The sequence below is a fragment of the Echeneis naucrates genome, chromosome 21, assembly GCF_900963305.1.
Source record: "Echeneis naucrates chromosome 21, fEcheNa1.1, whole genome shotgun sequence".
Lineage (NCBI taxonomy): Eukaryota > Metazoa > Chordata > Actinopteri > Carangiformes > Echeneidae > Echeneis > Echeneis naucrates.
This window is the reverse complement of record NC_042531.1, coordinates 12,558,043-12,578,894: the sequence shown is the minus strand read 5'-3', so window position 1 is coordinate 12,578,894 and position 20,852 is coordinate 12,558,043. Positions and strand designations below refer to the sequence as shown.

General features: G+C 41.5%; 1 protein-coding gene across 1 annotated transcript; it reads right to left on the bottom strand.

The window, feature by feature from the left end:
* Positions 1-397: 397 nt before the first annotated feature.
* Positions 398-6,643, bottom strand: LOC115061822 (indian hedgehog B protein-like). The gene is made up of 4 exons (XM_029530342.1): positions 6,332-6,643; positions 5,100-5,257; positions 4,695-4,798; positions 398-2,538 (listed from the first exon to the last, which is right to left on the bottom strand). The coding sequence occupies exons 1-4, from the start codon at positions 6,641-6,643 to the stop codon at positions 1,793-1,795; spliced, it is 1,320 nt and encodes a 439-aa protein (XP_029386202.1). The 3' UTR covers positions 398-1,792.
* Positions 6,644-20,852: the final 14,209 nt, after the last annotated feature.

Genomic DNA, 20,852 nt, shown 5'->3' with positions numbered 1-20,852 from the left:
GAAGAAAGCCTTGGAGTTTCTAGATTTCTGCAATCTTTTCACAAAATATGCTCTACAAGTGTTTCTTGAAGCGCAATATGAGCCACATGTGTATCCATATTAGGGTCAACAATTATTAGGATGATCAATATTGCAGAATGGCCAAGCGCAATATCTAAATTGCAGGACTTGCAATATTTGATAAATATAAAATGTGTCACAACATATCATATACAAAGCATTGTGATGCCCCAGGATGCAAATCGTATTCTCCAGATATATGAGAACATATTTGCTTGGTACAGGCCCTAGCAAATATCACATTATTAGAATTTTTATATTATATATATATTTTTTTATTATTTATTTTTTTTTTTTTTTTGAATGAAAAATGGTAAAATTACGGCTCTGATTATAATCGTAACTGGCAAGGCAATCACAGTATAATGCATCCAATATATTGTTCAGAATTCATCCTTGTCCCTTCAGCTGCGTGTCACAAAATGAGATCAGCTGCTCATAATGTTTTAAAAAAATAATAGCTTTTCTGTATCTCTGCCAATCTAGGTTTTGGTGATAGATTGAATACAACAACAAAAAAAGAATAATGTAAAGGAGAGCTACCAAACAAACTCTTACTACAATTAAAAGATAACTGTTATTTAACATGATGCATAGCTGTTGCTTAATACAGTAGATGGATACAGCCTGAGTGTTGTGGATGCCTTAACTAGATACTACTGACCTGAAAACTGAAAACCTATAACAAAACATATCACAACATAATAACAAAATACCTGATAAAAAAATAAAGTTGCATTAATGAGCCACATGAATCAGTCTGAGACAATTGAATGAAGGAAAAAAAATGGCAGACTTGGCATGACAAATTGACAAAGTAGCCTCCACAGCACAATGCGTCTCTCCTGCATCAGTGCGTCAGACATTTTACTGAACTTAAAAACACTGCAACATAATTATTGCGCTTATTATTGTTCCCTGCTATTCTCTTTTTGGATGTGGGGCTGCGGTGCCACATCCATGCATTGCTACACCACAACAAACCTCACAATCCATATTTTAAAAAGCTTCATAAATTTTCGAGTTAAATACAATTTGGTGAATGGATTCTAACATTCACGACAGGCCCTACACAATGAATCAGTGGATTTATCGCAGTGATGACAGTAAACAGAGCAAAGTTGATTTGTTTTTCTTTCCTTCTTTGTTGCGTAATTGTATAAATACCTATGTACACACAGAGCTTCGAATCGCACCTTGTTCAGTCTAGAGTATTCATGATGCTTCCTCATGTTCAAATTTCGTCCAATTGAAAAGAATTTGATCTCAAGTGAAATGTATGAAGACAGACCACAGTAAATAAACAGTAAAGGAATGATTATTTTGTTTTAATGAAACTTTTTTTTTTTTTTTCAGTCACAGTCTTTGTGATTTCTAAGGTGAGTGGACTGAATTGGGCCAGTATTTATTTTGGAAATTTTATTTACAGTTTGATTGATTATGATTTTCTTTCAGATCTCAGTCTGTTGAAACTATTGAAAGTCAAACGCTGATCATCTCAGTCTGCTGTCTCTGTCTCTTTACTCATGCTTAAAAAAAAGGAGTTGAACAAAGTACAGCAAACGGGTGAGTAGAGTTTGGACGAAAAACATTGACATTGTGAAATCAATTCCATTTGATGGTTCCTCTGTCATTTTAATCTGTTGAGAGAAATGACTGTGTTCTGTGCTTTCATGCTTCTGAATACAGAAATGAATGGAGTCATCAGTGTGAAACGTGTTGCTGTGTCGTCCTATCGATGTCCTTGCTCGATCCCCAAAGGGTGGAAGTACTCAGCATCCAGCAGTGTTTGCCCTATCTTCTGCAGAAGCCAGGGATACCAGTGCAGCCCATCAGTCTGCGTTTCTGAAGGTCCAATCAGGCTGTAGAAGAACCTCAATGGAGCCAGGACCCAGTGGGCCAAATGGTGAGTGTCCACAACAGCGTAGCAGGATGCCAGCACACCGTTCACCACTATAGAGCCATGCTGGGTGAGGGGGGCATACAGTCCGGTGCTCCTCCGCTCATGCACAAAGGTCACAACTGAAAATATTGTCTGTGACCCAGCCTCCCCTTGCGGTGTAAGTACACACTGTCCAGGATGGACCTCGCTGGCAAAAACTGTCCTCAGACCTGCTTTCCAGCCAGACCTGTCCCCAGTTAAGGAGCCCAGATAGGACACTTCATCCTTCTCATCCCACCCTGGCTCACTCTGCCCACCAGCGCAGTCCGTGACGAAGATCAGGTGAGCTGCTGTGAGTGTGATACTAAGTCCTGTGTCTGTGCCAATTGTGTAGAAGATTTTTGTGATGTTGGGTTGGTGGTCCAAAAAGGATAAAACGGGGCTGTAGAGAAGAGGGCCGTGGCCATCTGCCGTTGAGGAAGCTAAGACACGATCACCGGGGTGAAGGTCACGCATCTGTTTATTAACTCCGCCCTCCAGAATAACCTGAGCATCTGCAGGGAAACAACCGCCAGTTTTGGCCGCCACAGAATGTTCTAGAGAAATAAGAAAGAGAAGCAGGGTTTGTCTTACATTATTATCATTATTATTCAAGGATTCAAGGAACTTTTACTGTCATACCAGCTCACATTCATATGTTTATGGTGTGAAATTAAGAGTATAAAAAGTATAAAAGTGTAGCGACAACAGGATAATAATAAAACAAAAGCGCAAAAATATAAACAAAGTGAGACGTAACAAGAGCGATAGCAATAAAACATGACCAGAAATATAAGCAATTTAAATAAGAAGCTGAATTTAGCTTAGCTTATGAAGAGATAAACCCGAAAGATCCCCTTTGGAGCTCCTCTCAGTCGTGGAGATTCGATTTCTACATCTGCAGGTTATTCTAGGTCACTTTCTGATCTTTAGAGCAGGTGAGACTTTGACTCTGACTCAGGGACACCTTTATCTTAGTGGATCAGTGGTAAATTGTTAATGTGTCCATATAATGTGGCTCACGCTCAAACTTTGTCTTGAGGGTCTGCCACTGATCTACACACATACACCCCCCCACCAACATCACACACACAGGAACACATTTCAAAAAGCTCTATCGAGGATTGGAAAGATCAACATGAAATAACAAGGCCTATATAAAGACTATGAACCAGTTCAGAAATCAAAATAATATCAAATAAGATCCAAAATCTAGTTTATCAAATGCTCTTTCTGCAATGAGCTTTAAAAGCAAAGAACAAATAAGATAAAAACTTTTGCAAGAAAGCAACTCCTCATGGCATGGTGGCATCAATATATAGCAGAACATGAATGACAGCATAGCATAACGTTATTAGAAGCGTGGACTCTTTTCTGTTTGAGTTGTTGTCATGCACTTTGATTGCCAATATTGTTGTATGCTGTGCATTTGATCCTGTCTGAGTGTATCTGAACAAAGGTGGCCCTTTAAGACACAGATGAAGTGGCAAGAAGTGGTAGTCAGTGGGAGCTAATGGATAACCAGCTGATTGTATCACCACAGTCAGCGCATGGCCTGAGGTCAGAGAGGCAGGAAAGCACACACACTCAGACCTGCATCTAAAAATTGTTTGGATTACAGCAGAGTTTGAGTTTTAAACTGAATCACATGGTCAGTCACAAGTCCACACGAGGAAAGAGCAGCACCAACACTGTAAAAAGTATGAATCCCAACACTGAAATCCACTAATGTGGAAAAGACTCATGGAATGGCCATAAAGAAACAGAGAGGAAAATCTGACAGATTCCTGTAGGGAAATCAGTGTGAAATAAAAAAAACGTCAAACGCATCAATTTGCATCAAGTGTGTCTGTGTGTGAGACTGTGTTTGTAGGCAGGCTGTCTTAAGGCAGCGTTAAGGCGGCCAAATATTTGTTCAAGGTGTGTGTGTCTCTGCACCTAAAGGCTGCAGAGAAGGAGGGCTGTGACCAGGAGGCGATAAGACTCAGATAAGAGATCTGAGAGAAACCTGCTGAAGGAAAAGCAATACGAACACAAAGAGAGAGTTAATCATCTCACAGCCTACTGACCTCGGCAGCCTGCAAGAATGAAGTTTGGCATCGAGCAACTGGTAGTACCAGACATAAAATATTTCTGAAGTCTGGATTGCGGTCAGTTACCGTTCCTCTAAGAACTGTGCCTGATATGCGTTTGATAACTTATGTGTGTGTGGGAGGAATTTATCTAAATATCAATAATACATTTGGAGGGGAAAACAAACAACTCAATCACAGCAGTCCAGAAAATAATTATATCATTATTGAATATTAAACGATTGATTCCATCATGACCAACCTCACTGTCTCACTACTAAACACATCATCACCTTCATCCACGTCAGAATTTAAAATGGCTCTGTCTTCGCTATAGACACATTATCGAGCGTTGTGCTCCAACATCACAAAGCCTCGTCGCTTTACAGTCACATCTGACCAAGAGGTGAGACTGAATACAGCGAAAGAGCACAGGTGCACACTCTGCTTTGATTGGCTCCCAAAAGACCACAAACACAAACACCGAGTCGGATGATACAGCCCGGCTAAATCGCCAACAAAGCGTCGAGCATCAGCCTCATTAGTGGTAATAGACAGCTGGTCATGACAGCACAAACGTACAAACGCACATTCAGAAAATGCACACACACACACACAGCCTGTTCATATCAGTCTCTTACCTGACTTGACGCTACAGTGAATGTGGGCTTTGGATTCATAGTAGACCCAGTCAAATCCAGCTTCTACAGCCAACCGGGCCAGCATGGCATATTTATTTCTGTCCCTGAGAAGAAAAACCAGTAGACATGCTTAACTTCAGCGTGCCGACATCAGGGCTTGACTAACACGCACCATTGCTTTTAGTGTGACATTTATGTTATTGCCCAAAAGGTTGTATTTTCAGAAGGAGTTTACTCGCATGTTTAGTTTGCTGACGAAGCGGTTGGCTCATCACATTACTGATTAGCTGATTTACTTGCTGATTCATTGACTGTCAAAACTAGCAGACTGAAACAATCTGCTGCCCTGACCTGCTTCTTGTCTGGCTTATTTTCCCCCCATTATTTTATTTTCTGAACGCCTACCTGTCAGAGGTGGTGATGTCGACAGCACGTCCCTCGTAGTGCAGAGAGTCCTCCGAATGATGGCCGTCCTCATCCCAGCCCTCTGTCACTCTCAGCTTCACGCCTGGCCACATGTTCATCACAGAGATGGCCAGGGAGTTTAACTTGTCTTTACAACGCTGCAGAGAGGTTAAGGACAGATCGTCAGAGACAAGCAAACAAACAAAACGCCAGCTCCGAGAGAAAGAGAAGAGGGACACAGCGGGACGAGTTGATGGATGGAGTGTGAACAGCATTTGCAGCCATCAACACGTCAGCAGAGAGACACTAAGTACTGATTCAGTTTCCTCACACTGAGTTAGGGAGGAGGAAAGTGAAGCAACAGGAAAAAAAAGTGGAACCTTGACAGAAGAAGAAGAGAGCCAGAAAGTGGCTACTCATCAGGTACTGAAGAAGAAGTGAAGAGTGACATATTTGAACTCCTACTGTAAATAGATAACGATTGGGTGAGTTCAGTTATGCGACTGGTCACAGTGTGCCAACAGTTTCCAGATGCTGACCGAAGGCTTGTGGTCAAGATGCCCCTCAAGAGTCGACATGAATTTCCTAAAAAGTCAGATAAATCTCATTTGAAGGGACTAGCTGTTAACCCACGGTGCCCTTCTTTGAATGAGTGAATGAATGGATGAATGGATGAATGCTAGATTTTCTTTTTCACCCAGCTGGGCTGCGTAGAGATTCGGTGCGCCGTGCACATAGAATCCTCTGGACCAGCTGTCGCATTGCATAAGGGTGTAAAGTGTCAAACCACCATCAAGACTACTAAATGCAACTAATATTAAGAAGTTAGATATTGAATTGGTGGGTTATATCCTGGTAATCCTGATTGGTTGACCACGCAAAGCTGTGATTTTTCATTGTACAGATTGAGATGTCTGAGACGACTCAGCAGGATTAGGCTTTTTAAGAGTTTTAGGAATTAAATCAGTACTTCAGTTCAATAATAGCAGCTATGTCAGGTAAGGAAAAATCCAGAGGTGAAGCAAAAGGTCGAGAGTTGATAAAGTAAATCATTAGGGCTTAAACATTTAACCCACAGCAAACCTTCAGACGACAGCTGGATGCAACAATGTGACAAAACTGGCTTGAAGTGACTCATTCGATTGTTCGACATGAACCAAGTCTGAACTCACAGCCCAATATGTACGCGTAATATGCGGACCACCATCCATCCATTCATTCCCCCTCCTCACCTGGGTCATGAGCCTGTCGGCGCCCGTGTCCTCCTCATCTTTGAAGATAATGTCAGTGTTGTAATTCGGCGTCAGCTCTTTAAAGCGCTCGGAGTTGCGCGTAATCTTGCCATCGGGTCTCCCGCTGGCTCCCAGGGTCTTCTCAGCCACGTTGGGGCTGAACTGCTTGTAGGCGAGCGGAGTGAGCTTCTTCGGGGGCCGCCTCTTGCCGTACCCCCTCCCCGGCCCGCAGCCCTCCGAGGCAGGTGCGAGGAGGAGGAGGAGGACCGAGGCGGACAGAGAGGCGGTGAGAAGGAAGAAGGAGATCCGCATCTCCCCGAGGAGGGGGTGGGTGGGTGGGGAGGGAGAGAGGGGGAGGGAGGGAGAGCTCTCCCCTGGGGAGAGAGATGTCTTCAGTGTCTCCCCGGTTCAGTCCCCGACTCCATCGTCCGCGACTGTCGCAACATGACGTCCGAAAAGCTCGGATAGAAGAAGCTGAGCGCCTCGGCTGCACCGGGCACCATGAGGACACCGAAAAGTTTTTGTTGTTGTTGTTGTTTTTTTTTTTCCTTTTTTTTTTTTTTTGTTTTTTGTTTTTTGTTTTTTTGCAAAAAGAAAGACAGAAAAAAGAAAAAACAAAATGAGAAAGTCGGCTCGCTCCGCCAGACAGAATCAACAGTAAGTGTGCAGGCTGTAAAGTCCGTGTATTTAAACAAACAGGTTCAAAGTCGATGTGGTGGGTGAGAGAGTTAAAGAGAGAGCGGTGACTGATATCCAAGTTGCAGTGTTGTGGTTTCTCTCCCTCTCTTTTTCCTTCGCTCCGGGAATCTGTCACAACATCAGCCACTTTCTCCTGCTGCTGCTGCTGCTGCTGCTGCTGTTTGCTTGCTTGGTGCCCTCTCTGGATTCAAAGCTTCTCCCCTCCATATGCGGGCCGGCGCGCAACGAGCTGCAGCTTTCCAGTTGAATTGAAGATATTTGAGTGATCCAAAACGATCTGTTGCCACTTCAGACCGCACCCTGCCAGTTCTGCCCTCCTCTCCTCTCCTCTCTCCCTCTGTCCCCGCTCTGCCACCCACCCCGCCCCTCCTGGGCACAGGGCGCACTCCACAGTCCTGTCCACACAGACACACACACAGCCAGGCCAGCAGCAAACTTAAGCTTTGCCCTTCATTGCTGCCACTTCACATTTCCAGTTGCTGTCTTTGTCTCTCCGAGTCTTTGACAGCTCTGCCCCCCCCCCCACCTTTTTTTTTTTGTTGTGTTGTTGTTTTAGACTGTAAACAACAAGCAATCAATTAAACCAATCAATTTCCCGGAGTATGCTGCCACTAGCGCTGTTTTTTTTTTCTCCCAGCCACATTCCAATATCAAATAAGCTCAAGGGTCACTGGTTAACTGGCTGGTGTTTGGGTGACTGGCTGGGTAATGGGGTAATATACTAGCTGCAAGACAGGCTGATTGCATGGATGTGTCACACAGAGAGAGAGATTAAATAACTTATTTACTCCCTGACTGACTGACGTTTGAAAAGATTGATCCACTTGCTTGCACTCTTACTAAATCTATGACTTGCCAGCTGCTTGAATAACAGCGGCCACTTCATTTAGACAATCATCCAAATAAGCTGACAAGGTGAATTACTTTTTGCTAGTTTCTGGACAAGTACAAATAAATCACAGCTTCAAATTTATTAACTTTTGGCTGTCTGGCTCATTGGCTAGAGGCTGTGTAGCTGACACACACACACACACACACACACACACACACTGTTAAACACCAGCAAACACAGCCCTTCCAAATTAGCTCTTCAAATATTTGCCCGCAGAAAATCAGTGGTCTCACCCTTATTTCTCAGGGCAAACTCCTTTGAATGAAATTAACTGTACAAGGCTGAGGGCTTCCACAATTTATGTTTTATTATTTGTGAGGATAAACACCATAAAGTATTTTTGCTGCACCACCGCTTTTCATTTCTCCTGATGGAACAGAGAAAGGCAAAGAGGGAGATTCACTCGCAGTAAACAGCCATCTATAGCCCTGTTTACCTTATAGCTGAAATAGAACATGAACTGAAACTTCTGTAAATTCAGTAGGACTGTGCTGGTACAGGACGTACAGGGCTGTTAAAAGAAATAAAAATTGGTGATAATGGTGTGACTGTTTTTACTGAATTTGTTTCCTGTTTTGCATGGCAGAAAGACTGTGATAATGAAGCTTCACCTCTTTCTCTGCTGCATGAGTAGAGGTATGTGGAGGGCACGGCCATTGACCACCTTTTGTAAAATCCCTCAGCTAAAAGTTCTCGCAGCACTTTTAGCTAAATCAGTCACTGGCCATCAATTGATAGTATCGTGTTGACAGTCCATTAACATCCTACTTCATAAAGAAACCAGGGTGATCAAGCTCAAATAATTCCTGTTAAAGATCTCAATGAGCTCCTAACAGTTTGAGTGTGAAGACACTGAACTACTACAGATGTGCTGCCCAGCATCCTGCAGCAACACTGCACTGGTATGTCGGTTTGTGTACCACTTAAACAACAGATAAATAAGCATACTTTCATTTTTGGCTCACAGCTGCAGAGCTGTTGTGATCCATTCTGTCAGTGTTGATACTTCATGCTATTGCTACATGTGTAATTGTTTGGGTTTTTTTGTTGTTTCCTTTTTTTTTTTTCTGAATGTGTTTGCTCGTGATCAGAAATCTTTATGCAAAATTCTGTGTGCTCCGGTTGCACCGGCATATGTTTTCCTGTAACTATCAACATTTTGTGACTGTGCGTGAGTGTGTGTGTGTGTCATCTCTCCTTTGAAGATCATAAATACGGGCGTGGCTCCAGGCAGGCTCACTGCCTATTCAGCGTGGCTGTCGGCAATGCTTCAGAAGTGGTCACATTCTCCCATCCATCCATCCATCCTTCTTTCAGTTCCTCTTTGCCTCAAGAAATGGCCTTTCAAGCAGGCAACAATCTGATCAGATCAAACTGCCTAACCCCCCCCGTCTCCCGAATGTTCTTTCTTGTTACCATTCATCAACATGTCAATTTCTCCGTCTGACACTTTGATTCCTGACATATGTTCGCATACACAAAGGTATGAGAACAAACTCACAGGCGGCCTCACAAGTAAACACACATACACATCCAGGCGCTAGCAGAAACTCATATGTTCTAATATACACACACAAACGCGCGCACATACACTAGGCCAGCTGACAGCCCAACCAAGCATCGGGCCCTCATTCATTGATGTTTGTTAAAGTTATTAATTTTCTCTGTGAAATAAGAGGCCACGGTGGCAGGACAGAGGGAGATGGGTGCCAGCCCCAGAATCTCCCTTGGCTTTCATCTGCTGACACTGGGGCGCTATGAGTCCACAGCACAGGGCCTTTACATGGGCACCGGGGTTACCCACGCATACCCGGGGACCTAACCAACAAAGGCTCTGACAGGGGCAAAAGGAGGAAGACACAGATGAAAGGAACTGCTAAGAAGGGGGGTGAAAGAAAAGATGATGAGGATGTGAAAAAGAATGATATAGAAAGACAGAGAGATAATGAGAGAGGGCGAGAAATTGTACAAAGGACTTGAGGGAAACATATCGGGAAATGAGGCAACAAGATGTGAGATCTGAGATGTTGATGAAATAAAGAGAGAGAGAAGGGAAAGGGGTTGGGTGAGTAAGAGAGAGTGAATGGCATGGCACATTAGCTGGTAAACAAGTGAGTTTGGGTTGTTTTGCAGTCAGTGGAAGCTAGCGTGTTTGTGGCTTGTGGTGGATCGCTGCAATGGAGGTTAAAGGACGTTATGCTCAAGGTAACAACAGCTGGTGGCTAAAACCGCCATCCCTCTTCCTCCCCCCTCCTGTCCCTCCACACACTCCAGCGTCCAACCCTGTGCCACAATAAAAATCTAACACTGAGCTTCTTGTATCAGAGAGGCCAGGATAAGGGGGTCATAACTTCCTGGATGTTCTGCACCTTACTTAAACCTTCACATGCTCCGCTGTACCATTTTGTCGCTGAGTGCCACTTGGCCAGGGCGAGTAGTTTAGGAACTAAGCCGGAGCTACCATGGCAGCCAGTGAAAACCACATTGACCAAATCTGTCTATCAATGGTTCAGAGTGGCACCGGTAGTAAGTCCTGCAAAGGGCCAGTTTAGTGCAGTGTGTTTGGTCGGAGAGCAGACAGAAAGGAAAATAAAAAGCAGGATGATATAAAAGTGGAGTGCAGGCTAAATGTGTCTTGGAGTTAGCGGGCTAGGCTAGTCACCGCACGGCTAAAGCAAACAAAGAGCTGCCCAGGGGACTGAAGTATGCTGTGCTCTGACACTAAACAATATGGAGAGACGGAAGTCCATGTGCACACACATACACATCCAAATATGTGCACACACGTGCATGCATATAGAGGAATGCAGCGCCCGCTGGCATAGGTTGTCAAATATACTCACAAAAATGTAGGATATAGTTACACATATAACATTTAGTTAAGCGTTAATGCATATAAAAAAAAAATACATGATTACAAGGAAACACGGTCTGAAACTACTCCAAAGTGTAGACGGGGAAGAGTAAAAGATCAATTTGCTAATCATACCTGAGTGTTGAAACCTGTGTATACCTAAATGCAGAGGATATTCGAAAATTCCGTCTCAGACAGTAGTGGAACTCGTAATTTCACTTGAACAGCATATTTATTAATTACATAGAAGTTTTTTTTTTTTTTTTTTTTATGTCCCCTTAAAGACCGGTCTTAAATTAAGAATTGAGGGTTGAGTGAGACTCATGTTCAAAGGATTGGAGACTTGCTTTGAGATTTTTGACGAAGACTCAAGGCAAATTTGTATGAAGTGTCCTAATAAAAGGTCCTGTAGGTTGGTAATGCCAACAATAATGCAGTCAGTGCTGCTGCTGTACTCTCTCCATGTCAAATGAGAGATTTTTTTCTCCTCCCTCTCTCCATCCCCCTCTCTCTCTCCTGAATGTGTGCCACATCTGTGGGCACTGTGGTGATGTTTCTCTGCTCAGAATGGATTCACCAGCTCAAAAACGTCCTTATTATATTTATATTTTACTACACCACTGGAAAACCATGCCAGCTGGGCTGCAGAACTTTGGGCAGAAAGAGGGAGTAAGCGAAAGGGGAGGAGGGCAAGTGAGAAAGAGAGAGAGAGAGAGAGAGGAGGGAGAGGAATGAAAGATGGAGAAAAAAGGATTGAGGCAAACAACAAGCAAAAACCGAAAACAGGACAGAGTAAGACAGGTAAAGAAAGGAAATGATGGCATTGCAAGAGTGAAAAACTAAAGAGAGGGATGGAATGCCTCGAGAGAGTTTGAGTAGGCAACCTGAAATAGTCTGTGACAATATGATTACTCTGGGTGCTCAAAGGTAAATACAGAAACAGACTGACGGACAGATGGAGGGATATGAAAACAGCGTTGCGTCCAGTGACTTGAGAAAAATAACAAGCTTTGATGATTGGAGGTGGAGGAAGGACAGAGGGACGTGGCTTCGAGAGGACGCTGGGAGGGAGGGTTGATGAGAGATGAGGAAGGGAGAGAGTCCACAGATGAGAAGAGTGGAGGTCAGGGGAGGGTGAGCAAGATGACAGGAAGTTTTGGCTGAGTGGAAGGAAAGAAGGTAAACACTGCAGGAGGGTGTGAAGGACGAACGAGAGTACAAAGTAAGGGGTGGCGTGAAAGAGTGGCATAAGGTAACATTGTTTTACACGTGAATAATCCCAAAAACCACTTCGACAGTAATTACCATGTTTATCCCTCACTCTTTCATCATGCCTGAGATTCAGTCCATTCATATACTTTCTTTTCATAATAAGCTCAATTTAAGATGCATGACTGCATTCAACCACTATGGGGCTTAGAAGAAAAGCTGAGTGCCATCAAAAAAATGTAGACGCATCCCTCCCAAGCAGCTAAGACTGTGTCAGTACCTGAGCTGAGAAAGGTCCAAACTGAAATTCATTTTATCACACTAGGTACGGTTCTATATAAGCACAGGTCTATAGTTTGTGTTATTTAAAGAAACAGCTAGAACAGAGCAGGCCTGCTCTCACATCTGATCACCTTGAACTTAAGATGGAGTATGAAGTGACTGGAAAAAAAAAGAAGCAATGTTTATCTGCACATTTGGTTTATTACAAGCCATATTTACAATTTTTGTGACGTTAGTTAAAAGGGCCATAGTCATCACTGAAGTGCAGAATAAAATTAGGTGGCACAGTGTACTCCACCTGACGAGAAGGTGAATAGATAGACAAAACAAACATTTGTGACTGCTGTTCTTTTTCTGCGTGAGACTCACACTCAGCATTGTTTCTTTTATTTGTGACCAGTTCTTAACCTTAATTTATGTTTAGTTTTGTTACCATGACAATGATCCCAAGATCTGGTATGCCTGCTGCTGGTACATATCAACAGGTCAGGTCGATTCAGTATTTGATGGTCAGTAACCAAATTGAGCTCGAGGCGGTGCCACTTCTGTCCATTCAGAAATGTCTGCCCTCATGACGGGTTCCTCCACAGATCGCTCTGTCAGCTGAGGTAAACGAAAGGAATAGTTTTAGGAGAAAACACTTTTCTGTGGAGTGTAGTGATGACCTGTAGGCCTGTCACTGCAAGGAAGTCCACTATCACCTATCCCAGTTATCTGCTCATCGCTGCTCCTCCAGCATAAAGTTTTCTTCTTCTTGATTTATTCTCTTATACTGCTTCATATTGTGCAGATTTTTTTTTTACTTGATTACACACTGTACTGTGGAAGCTGCTGCAATTTTGTCATGCGCAAAGTATGATGACAATAAAGGAAATTCTATTCTATTCTAAAAAGACTCCAGCTGGTGATTCTGGACAAACATCAAGAAGCTTCAGTGATGATCATTCAGGGAATAGCAGCTAGACTCACAAACAACCCAAAATTTACCAGCCACAAAACAAAATATTTGAACATCTGCTTATTTTGGAGCAAAAACACATTGTTCTCTGATAAATTTAGGTTTTGTGCAACATTGTGTTGTTCAAGCCCAAAGCTCAATGGGATCTACTTAGCTAAAAAAAGATTGATGTATAACTAATTCAAATCTGCTACATTCAGATCCAACCTATTTTAATGCTTTTTAGAATGAAGGTGCAATTGCAAAGTTTGAACTTCAACCAAAAATTTCAACTCTGCTTGCTGCAAAGAAAGATATTAATAGTCATCTACATAATATTCACTTTCCCATGAAGCTAATAGTTGGAACAGCTACTACTGAGGAAGGAAATTGAAACACTGGAACAATTTTATTGAACAAACAACAGGGTTAATCAAGATTGTTATCAAAAGGAAGTGATACTGGCTACTCCCAATAAAACTAGATCCACAATAGCCACAGTGTCCGCTGTGCGAATATTTTTTTTTTTTTTTTTTTTTACCTCATTTACCTCAGTCTTTTTCATCAACTCATTGGTATGTACTGAATGAATGACACACATCCACATTTGGAAACTACAAAAATGTCACTGAGATGTGAGTCAAGTGTCTTGGTTAAATACTCGTCAGTGTTATTTAGAGGGAGATCGCTGTATTGTTTCCAATACTGTCAGTATCGGTATCAGCAGCTATCCTTCAGGTCAGCTGTTCAATCATGAAGCTGAACCAGGAAATGATCACTGTGGACTACCTTGATTCACTTGATTTTCTATTTGAAGAAAACCTCTTGAAACAGGTCAAAGTGAAAGGTGAAAGTGTGGGAAAAATCTCCCATGGATTCAATTTTCCTTCATTTGGCCGAAATGTTTACACAACAAAATCTTCTCGTGCAATAATCACATGCAGGCAGAATAAGCATTGTACTGAGGCACAAGTACGAAAACAGCAAAAAGCAGAGAAGAATAGAGATAAAGAAAGCATGAGAAGGAAAAAAGAAAGGGCTCAAGAAAGAGCAAAAGAGGGAGATGGATGGCTAGGAAGACTGGTACTGATCAGTAGCTCTTTCTGTGATGCGGCTTCCAGCTTCCAGCCCACCGACTGGTCAGCTGCCTAACTCGGAACATGCGTTCCCACAATCCCTCAGCACCACTTCAATCCCACCACACTGGTTCACCACTCTGCGGCTCAAAACAGTGCCTGCTGGCACAGGCAACATATCAATAAATTCATTACACATTTATACTTAAATATTTATACTGCAGCAGTGTGTTTTGAACAGGGATGGTATTTATAGTGAGTGTGTGTGTATCTGTTTGTGTGTGTCTATGTGTGTTCATATTTATAGCACACTGTCACATCGTAGCTCTGTGCTGCGGTGAGACAGCTGTCTGGGGAGCGGGTGCGGGTGGGGGGCGTTGGCTTTTGGGCCGGGTGGCAGTGGAGTGTGGGGAGAGGATGCGGGGGGGGGGTATACGCAGTGTGAAGTGGAAAGACTGAGGGGTATTGGTTTTTTTTAACCGAGACATATAGTGGATGAAGAAAAAGGAAATCCAGAGGAAACAGACACAGTCAAGTACAGAAAGAGGTGTCACGCAGGCAGTGAATGGGAATGTAAGATTTAATGGGATATTTAAAAAAAGAAAGAAAGAATGAAAGAAAAAAAATATATATATTATAAATGACTGATAACAATATATACGGCCACAACTGCAAACCGCTGCAAGAAAAAACACAAAAGGAAAAAAAAACTAAAAATTAGATATTATTTTATTGGCACCACCAGTCCTGCCCATTGACTCATTTGTGTAAAGACAGAGAAATATTTATTCTATGGAAAACAGAAACGAGGGGAAATTACATGGTGTCTTATTGTTCAGCTGTTTATTGAATGACATTTCTATTCAGAGGCCCTTTTAGATACTTCTCCATTGTTCAAACCATTACAATGGTTTTTATAAAGTCCATTCAGAATAGTCACAGGAGACTACGTGCCACCTAACATGGCAGGGAGGGTGAAAAGGACACAGAGACGTGAGTGGGGCCTCTTAGGACTGGATCTAATAAAGTATAAGACAACAGGAATCTTTGATAAATAGGAATTTTAGTTTTTGCACTGTACTCTGCCTTTGCTTGATAGCAGATCCAATCAAAACATATGTAAGCCTAACGTATAGCAGTTGTAAGGTAGTTTTTCATCATGACTTCAGCTGTTGGTGTCCACAAATGGAATTCAGAGATGTCGCTGCTGAGGGTTTAACCACTTCACCTAAACCCTTCCTCCTCGTTACAGAGAAGCATACGAATGAATTCATTGAGGAGAGAATGTTGCTGGACGTGTTGACTTGTCAAATGGGTCCGTGCTGTTTGTTTACTCAGTGAACCAGCAGTAAACGAGTGGATCATACATGACCTGTGTGTGTGTGTGTGCATGTGTGTGTGTCTGGAAAGCAGCACTGAAAACATGGATTCCTCTGTACACACACGTTTGTTCTGATTTCCTTCATCACCTGATCTTATTCTCAAAAACTTACCACAGACTTAAATGTTAAATGCTTGTGTATGAATCTATGAAACGTGTGTATGTATTGATATTGATGGAAGCACTGTAACATGTAGCACCCTTCTTCTCCTTCTGTTCGAAAACATGTCTGTGTACAGAGGCCCTGAAAATAACACCCAAGTCAACGTCTTCATTTGACTTAATTCACATCAACAGCCTCATTTTACCTTCCCATAATTATACGCCAACCAGCCTCCATTTTCCGGCAACAACATCTGCACTCCATTTTCATCAAACATTTCAACATTGAGATTACGATGCCAATTCACAAAAGATCAATTTTGGATTAAACTGGCACAGCTACTTTATTTCATATTAGAGCTTTATCACGCTGACAACTGGAAGTGATGAATTTCCACGTGTTTTAACGTCACTTCAAATAGAGTTTATTGCGGCACAAATATAGCGTAGTTCTAGGAGCCCATGGGAACTGTACTTTTGGTCCACGTTTTGTCTGATCCGACAAAGTACAGTCACAGCATTATCATACATGCATGCAGCCAGACGCAGCAGTGGCCCGAAATGGGGGGGAAAAAAAAAATTAGCATAGTTGCTGCAGTGAACCACAAAGCCTCGCAGTTCACGGCCTCCAACCTGAACTTTAAACGTTTTTCAGCTTCAATTAAAAAAGAAACATTAACACGACTGCTGTCAGAGTATTGTCTGGGATCTTCTCATTCAGCTGCTGTCCTGTTGGTCAGAAGACTAATATCAACCAAATGGACACCAATTTCTCACATCCACTGGATAAGGGACATACTTATGCAAGGCCAGTGATGTAAGACTTTCATTAAGGAGTTAATATGAGGTTAATATATCCTGCTCTCTCCTGATTAGACCAACCTTTGGAGTTTAGATGTGTGTCAACATTATTTTTGTTATGGTATGACTGATGGTATGCTCTGTTAACTACAAGTGTCTATTACATTTTGCTATTCGAAAAAATGTTTTTTTTGTTTTTTAGTAGCGTGTTTGTTTTCAGTCTTTCTGAGTTGTTTTGCAGCGCTGACATATATTGACTGTCACCTTTTATAATATCTTTTTCTAAAAAAAAAAAAAGGATCATGTTCTTTTTCATTTTTATAGATGCTCAGAGGATACGATAATAATAGGAAACCAGCTCCTAATATTAGCCTCCAAAAATTATAGGCTTTATATTTTGACATTTTTTCAGGAAATAGCAGCATAACCTCTGAAATATTTGTCTTGAAAATCAGCCATGAGTACACCCTTATTGAAAAGAAGAGTAACTAAAAGCAAATTTGTCAAGCTTTTGAGAGATGAAAGAAAGGGAAGGACGGAACACTGCCCGCTGAAGCTGAGCACAAATCATGCCATGTCATACATATGACGTATATAATTAAGTGCACACTTTCATGTAATCCACATTTTACATTTGTAAATGCGTATACTTTCGGCTCAGGTCTGCACACTGACCTGGATGAGAGGGCAGCAGTTTTTAGATGTGTGAGAGAGAGCAGAGCGAGATGATGTGAGAGTAAGAGGTTAAAAGAGAGACAGCAACAGGGAGACAGCGACGGACAGACCGAGAAATTAGGGGCTCTACTGACCAGAAACTGCTCTGACTCAGACAAAGTCAACATCTTTGCTGACATCACTGACCATCAGCTCCATCATTTCAACTTTAAATGCTTTGATGGCCCAAACAACCTTCATTTGTCTAAAGCCACAAGGGTTTTACTACTGCCAGTGCCAGTGAGACAGGGGTAGCCCTGTAGCGCTGAAAAAAAAAAAAAAAAGGCAGGTTTATGTTATATCCAAACAAATTAAAGTCTTTAAGTCAAACCATGTTGCTACACTGCAAATTTTTAGTTTTGAGGTGTAAATATTGGCTAACTAATAAAAATTATTAATTTGGTATCTTTGAGAGATTAAAAGGTAGCTGGCAAAACTCTCATTTTATTTAGACTCGTGGCCTTGGGACTGTCTACTGAGAGAGCGTTGTGAATAAGAAGACTGTTGTGTGAGATGAGAGAGGTAGACAACCGACCACAGGCGTCCTCCAGGCACCAGTCAAATATACACCATCTTAATTAACACTTGTAAAAGGGAAAGCAAGGCTAACAATGATTCATGATAGGTTTTTGTATATACTGTAACACCACAATGGAGGAAAACAGGATGAAATAATCCATGAATCTGTTTTATGACAACAGGTTTTTTGAGATTTGGCAGCTTTTGGTATGTTGGAGCTAAATTTGGTAATCCTAGAAAAAGTAGGATGACAATTTGGATTGAGAAATTCTGAGAATTTCAGTTTGAAATTCAGTTTTATGTTTTTGTGATTATACAAAAACTCAGGGCAAACATAGTAAAATATAACAGTATAATAATAGTATAATAGGTAACAGCTCAATTTATGGAAAATGACATCTCAGTAACAGCTATATTGTGGAAAGAGTTATCTATACCTAAGATATTAAACTACCTAAGATATTTGGATTTCAATTCAAACACATGTAATACAAGCAGAAAAAGAGGGGCAGAGGGAGTTTAGTGTTTAAGGTTGTGGTTTTCTGCATGATGGGAGAGGGGGGAAAAAGGGGGTGTCGGGGTTTCAAACCAACAGCCTCTAATCCTGACACGCTGCTTCTGGCAATTATAAGGCCTTCAAACACGGCCGGTGGGAGGAAAAAACATGACCAGGGAGACCAGACTAGCGCCGGGGCGTATTTAGCAACATACAGCCAGACTGTAATTACATATATGGCCAACAGAGAGATTTAATGACTTTTTCCTCCTTCTCCTGATTGACAAGGCAGAATGTCTGACGGGGGCCGCGGGTGGATAAAGCAATAAGAGAAAGCACATTAGTAGAAAAGTTTCCGTTTAATAAACAACATTTCTGTATTTTTGTTAAAAAGGATTTATTGCTTTGACATAAATTCATTATCTGTAATGTGAGAACTGACCACACTCCTGGAGAAGTCGCAAAAGACTTTATTAGATTATTCATGTATAATGAATACTTATTAAAGTTTCTATTTCGCATCAAAATAAACAGGGCAGTGTGATAGACTCTGTGTTCTAGCATACTAAATTTAAAAAAGCTGCCAACTTTCATTGTCAATCCTGGGAACAGCATGTGATGCAGAATATCAAAGCGGTCATGTATGGGTGACGTCATATTGATGACTTGAGCCAACTCTGTTCACTGCTGTCCTTGAGACCAGCCTGTTGGATGACCACACATGTTGAGGATGTGATATTTTACAGTTAATGACCACCTGATGCGTTCAATTTGGAGTGGACCTCAGCGGACACCTGATTGTCAGGTTTCTATGGTGTAGTCTCTGAGGCTCACTCAGTCGGATCAAAGTTATCTGGATTTGCTGAGGACCTTATAAGGTTGATTATTAGGATTAGAGTCCTGCTGCAGGTAATATTGTAAATAACAAGTTCTTCAGTCTTAGCCTAATATGTTTGTGAAAGAATGTATAATACTGAATGTCAGCACCTCATAGCCAAAGTCATACAAATCCAACAATATGAAGTATAAATGTCTCTGTATATGTAACCAATCAATGATATCACACTCTTTAAGCTTACAAAAGTATGTTTGACTGCATAAAAATAATATAATAATAATATTACCATTTATGTGTGGAAAGTTACAATGTATTATTTGAATGGGAGATTGCGTAATTGTACTCTGATGGGGTACTTTCATGACAAAACCCCTGGACAGCGGAAAACTGTTTGTTATGTTAAATGACAACACAAAAACAACAAATATAAAGAAAGATTGGTGTGATTGGTTCCACTCTCTCCAGCACAGGTCTGAACATATCCTTTTTTATCCCCTGCATAGGAGAAACTGTGGATGATGCTGAGGCTGAGGAAACCTGGACTGCTCCAAGGGAACGCACAGAGTTCAGTCGGTAGGAATGGACTGCAAACCTTTTTTAACCACTGAGCAACAATAAGTCAATTTCATCTGTACATAAGAACAAAAACATCTGAAGTCACTTACTTAAAAGAGATGAACTTAATGGTTGATTGGCAAATTTAAATGAAGGAAAAGATGGGACACCTGCATGTGGTATAAAAAATGATTCTCTAGAAACAGAATGGTTTGGTTTTGCGGAGAAATGAACCATTAACAACAGTGTTAGAAATGTATCCAACATACAATATTTATTATAGTCCATAGATGCAATATAAATTATATATTTAAAACATTTGTGACACTTTATTTTACTTACCTGTTTTTCCAGACAATGATCAAGAAGACAAAAAATCATTTTCTTACGATTCACACTAATTGGATTCTTGGAAATAATCCTGGGTTGTTAAAGTGACATGTTTCAAGTGCGTCATCACTTTGTGTCTTTGAGAGCTGTCACATTTGAATGGAGATTTGTAATTGGACAGTGTTCATGACAATAATTAAGATCCTTAAATACCCAGTATGCTGAAAGAGAGTTAGATTTATGGATAATTAAACTGCAAAAAGGAGCCTACATATTGTATCACTTTGACATTTCTTAATCATTGAAATATGCAGAAACATCATGTTTTCATATGTTGTTTGTAGCGTGCTGCTCTTGTTTACTCCGTTGTGAGTGTCCTACATCATTACAACCACAGCAACGTAATAATAGTGTGCACTGCAGACACACACACACTGACAGACATGGACACACACACCTCATCCCATCCTTTCATCGCACACCACATTCACACTTCCCGTAAAACTCTGACTTCTTAAACGATGGGTCGCAACCCATGATGGGTCACAACCCTACTTCCGGTGGGTTCCCACATGATAAAGAGTCCTCATAATGTTTAATGAGACTGCATCCCAGGCTATATTTCTCCTTTTAAAGGCAGAGAATGTGAGAAAAAGTGCTTTAAACGCTCCCCTTTTACTGGTGATAGATCTATCCAACCCCCACATCTTTCCTCTATCCATCAAAAAGTTCTAGTCTCCAGCTTTAATCTATTCCTTCCAACCTCTGTAATCTTTCTCTTCAGAGATATGACCACAACCAGTTACCATAGAAATGACTGCATCATTGTTCATTAC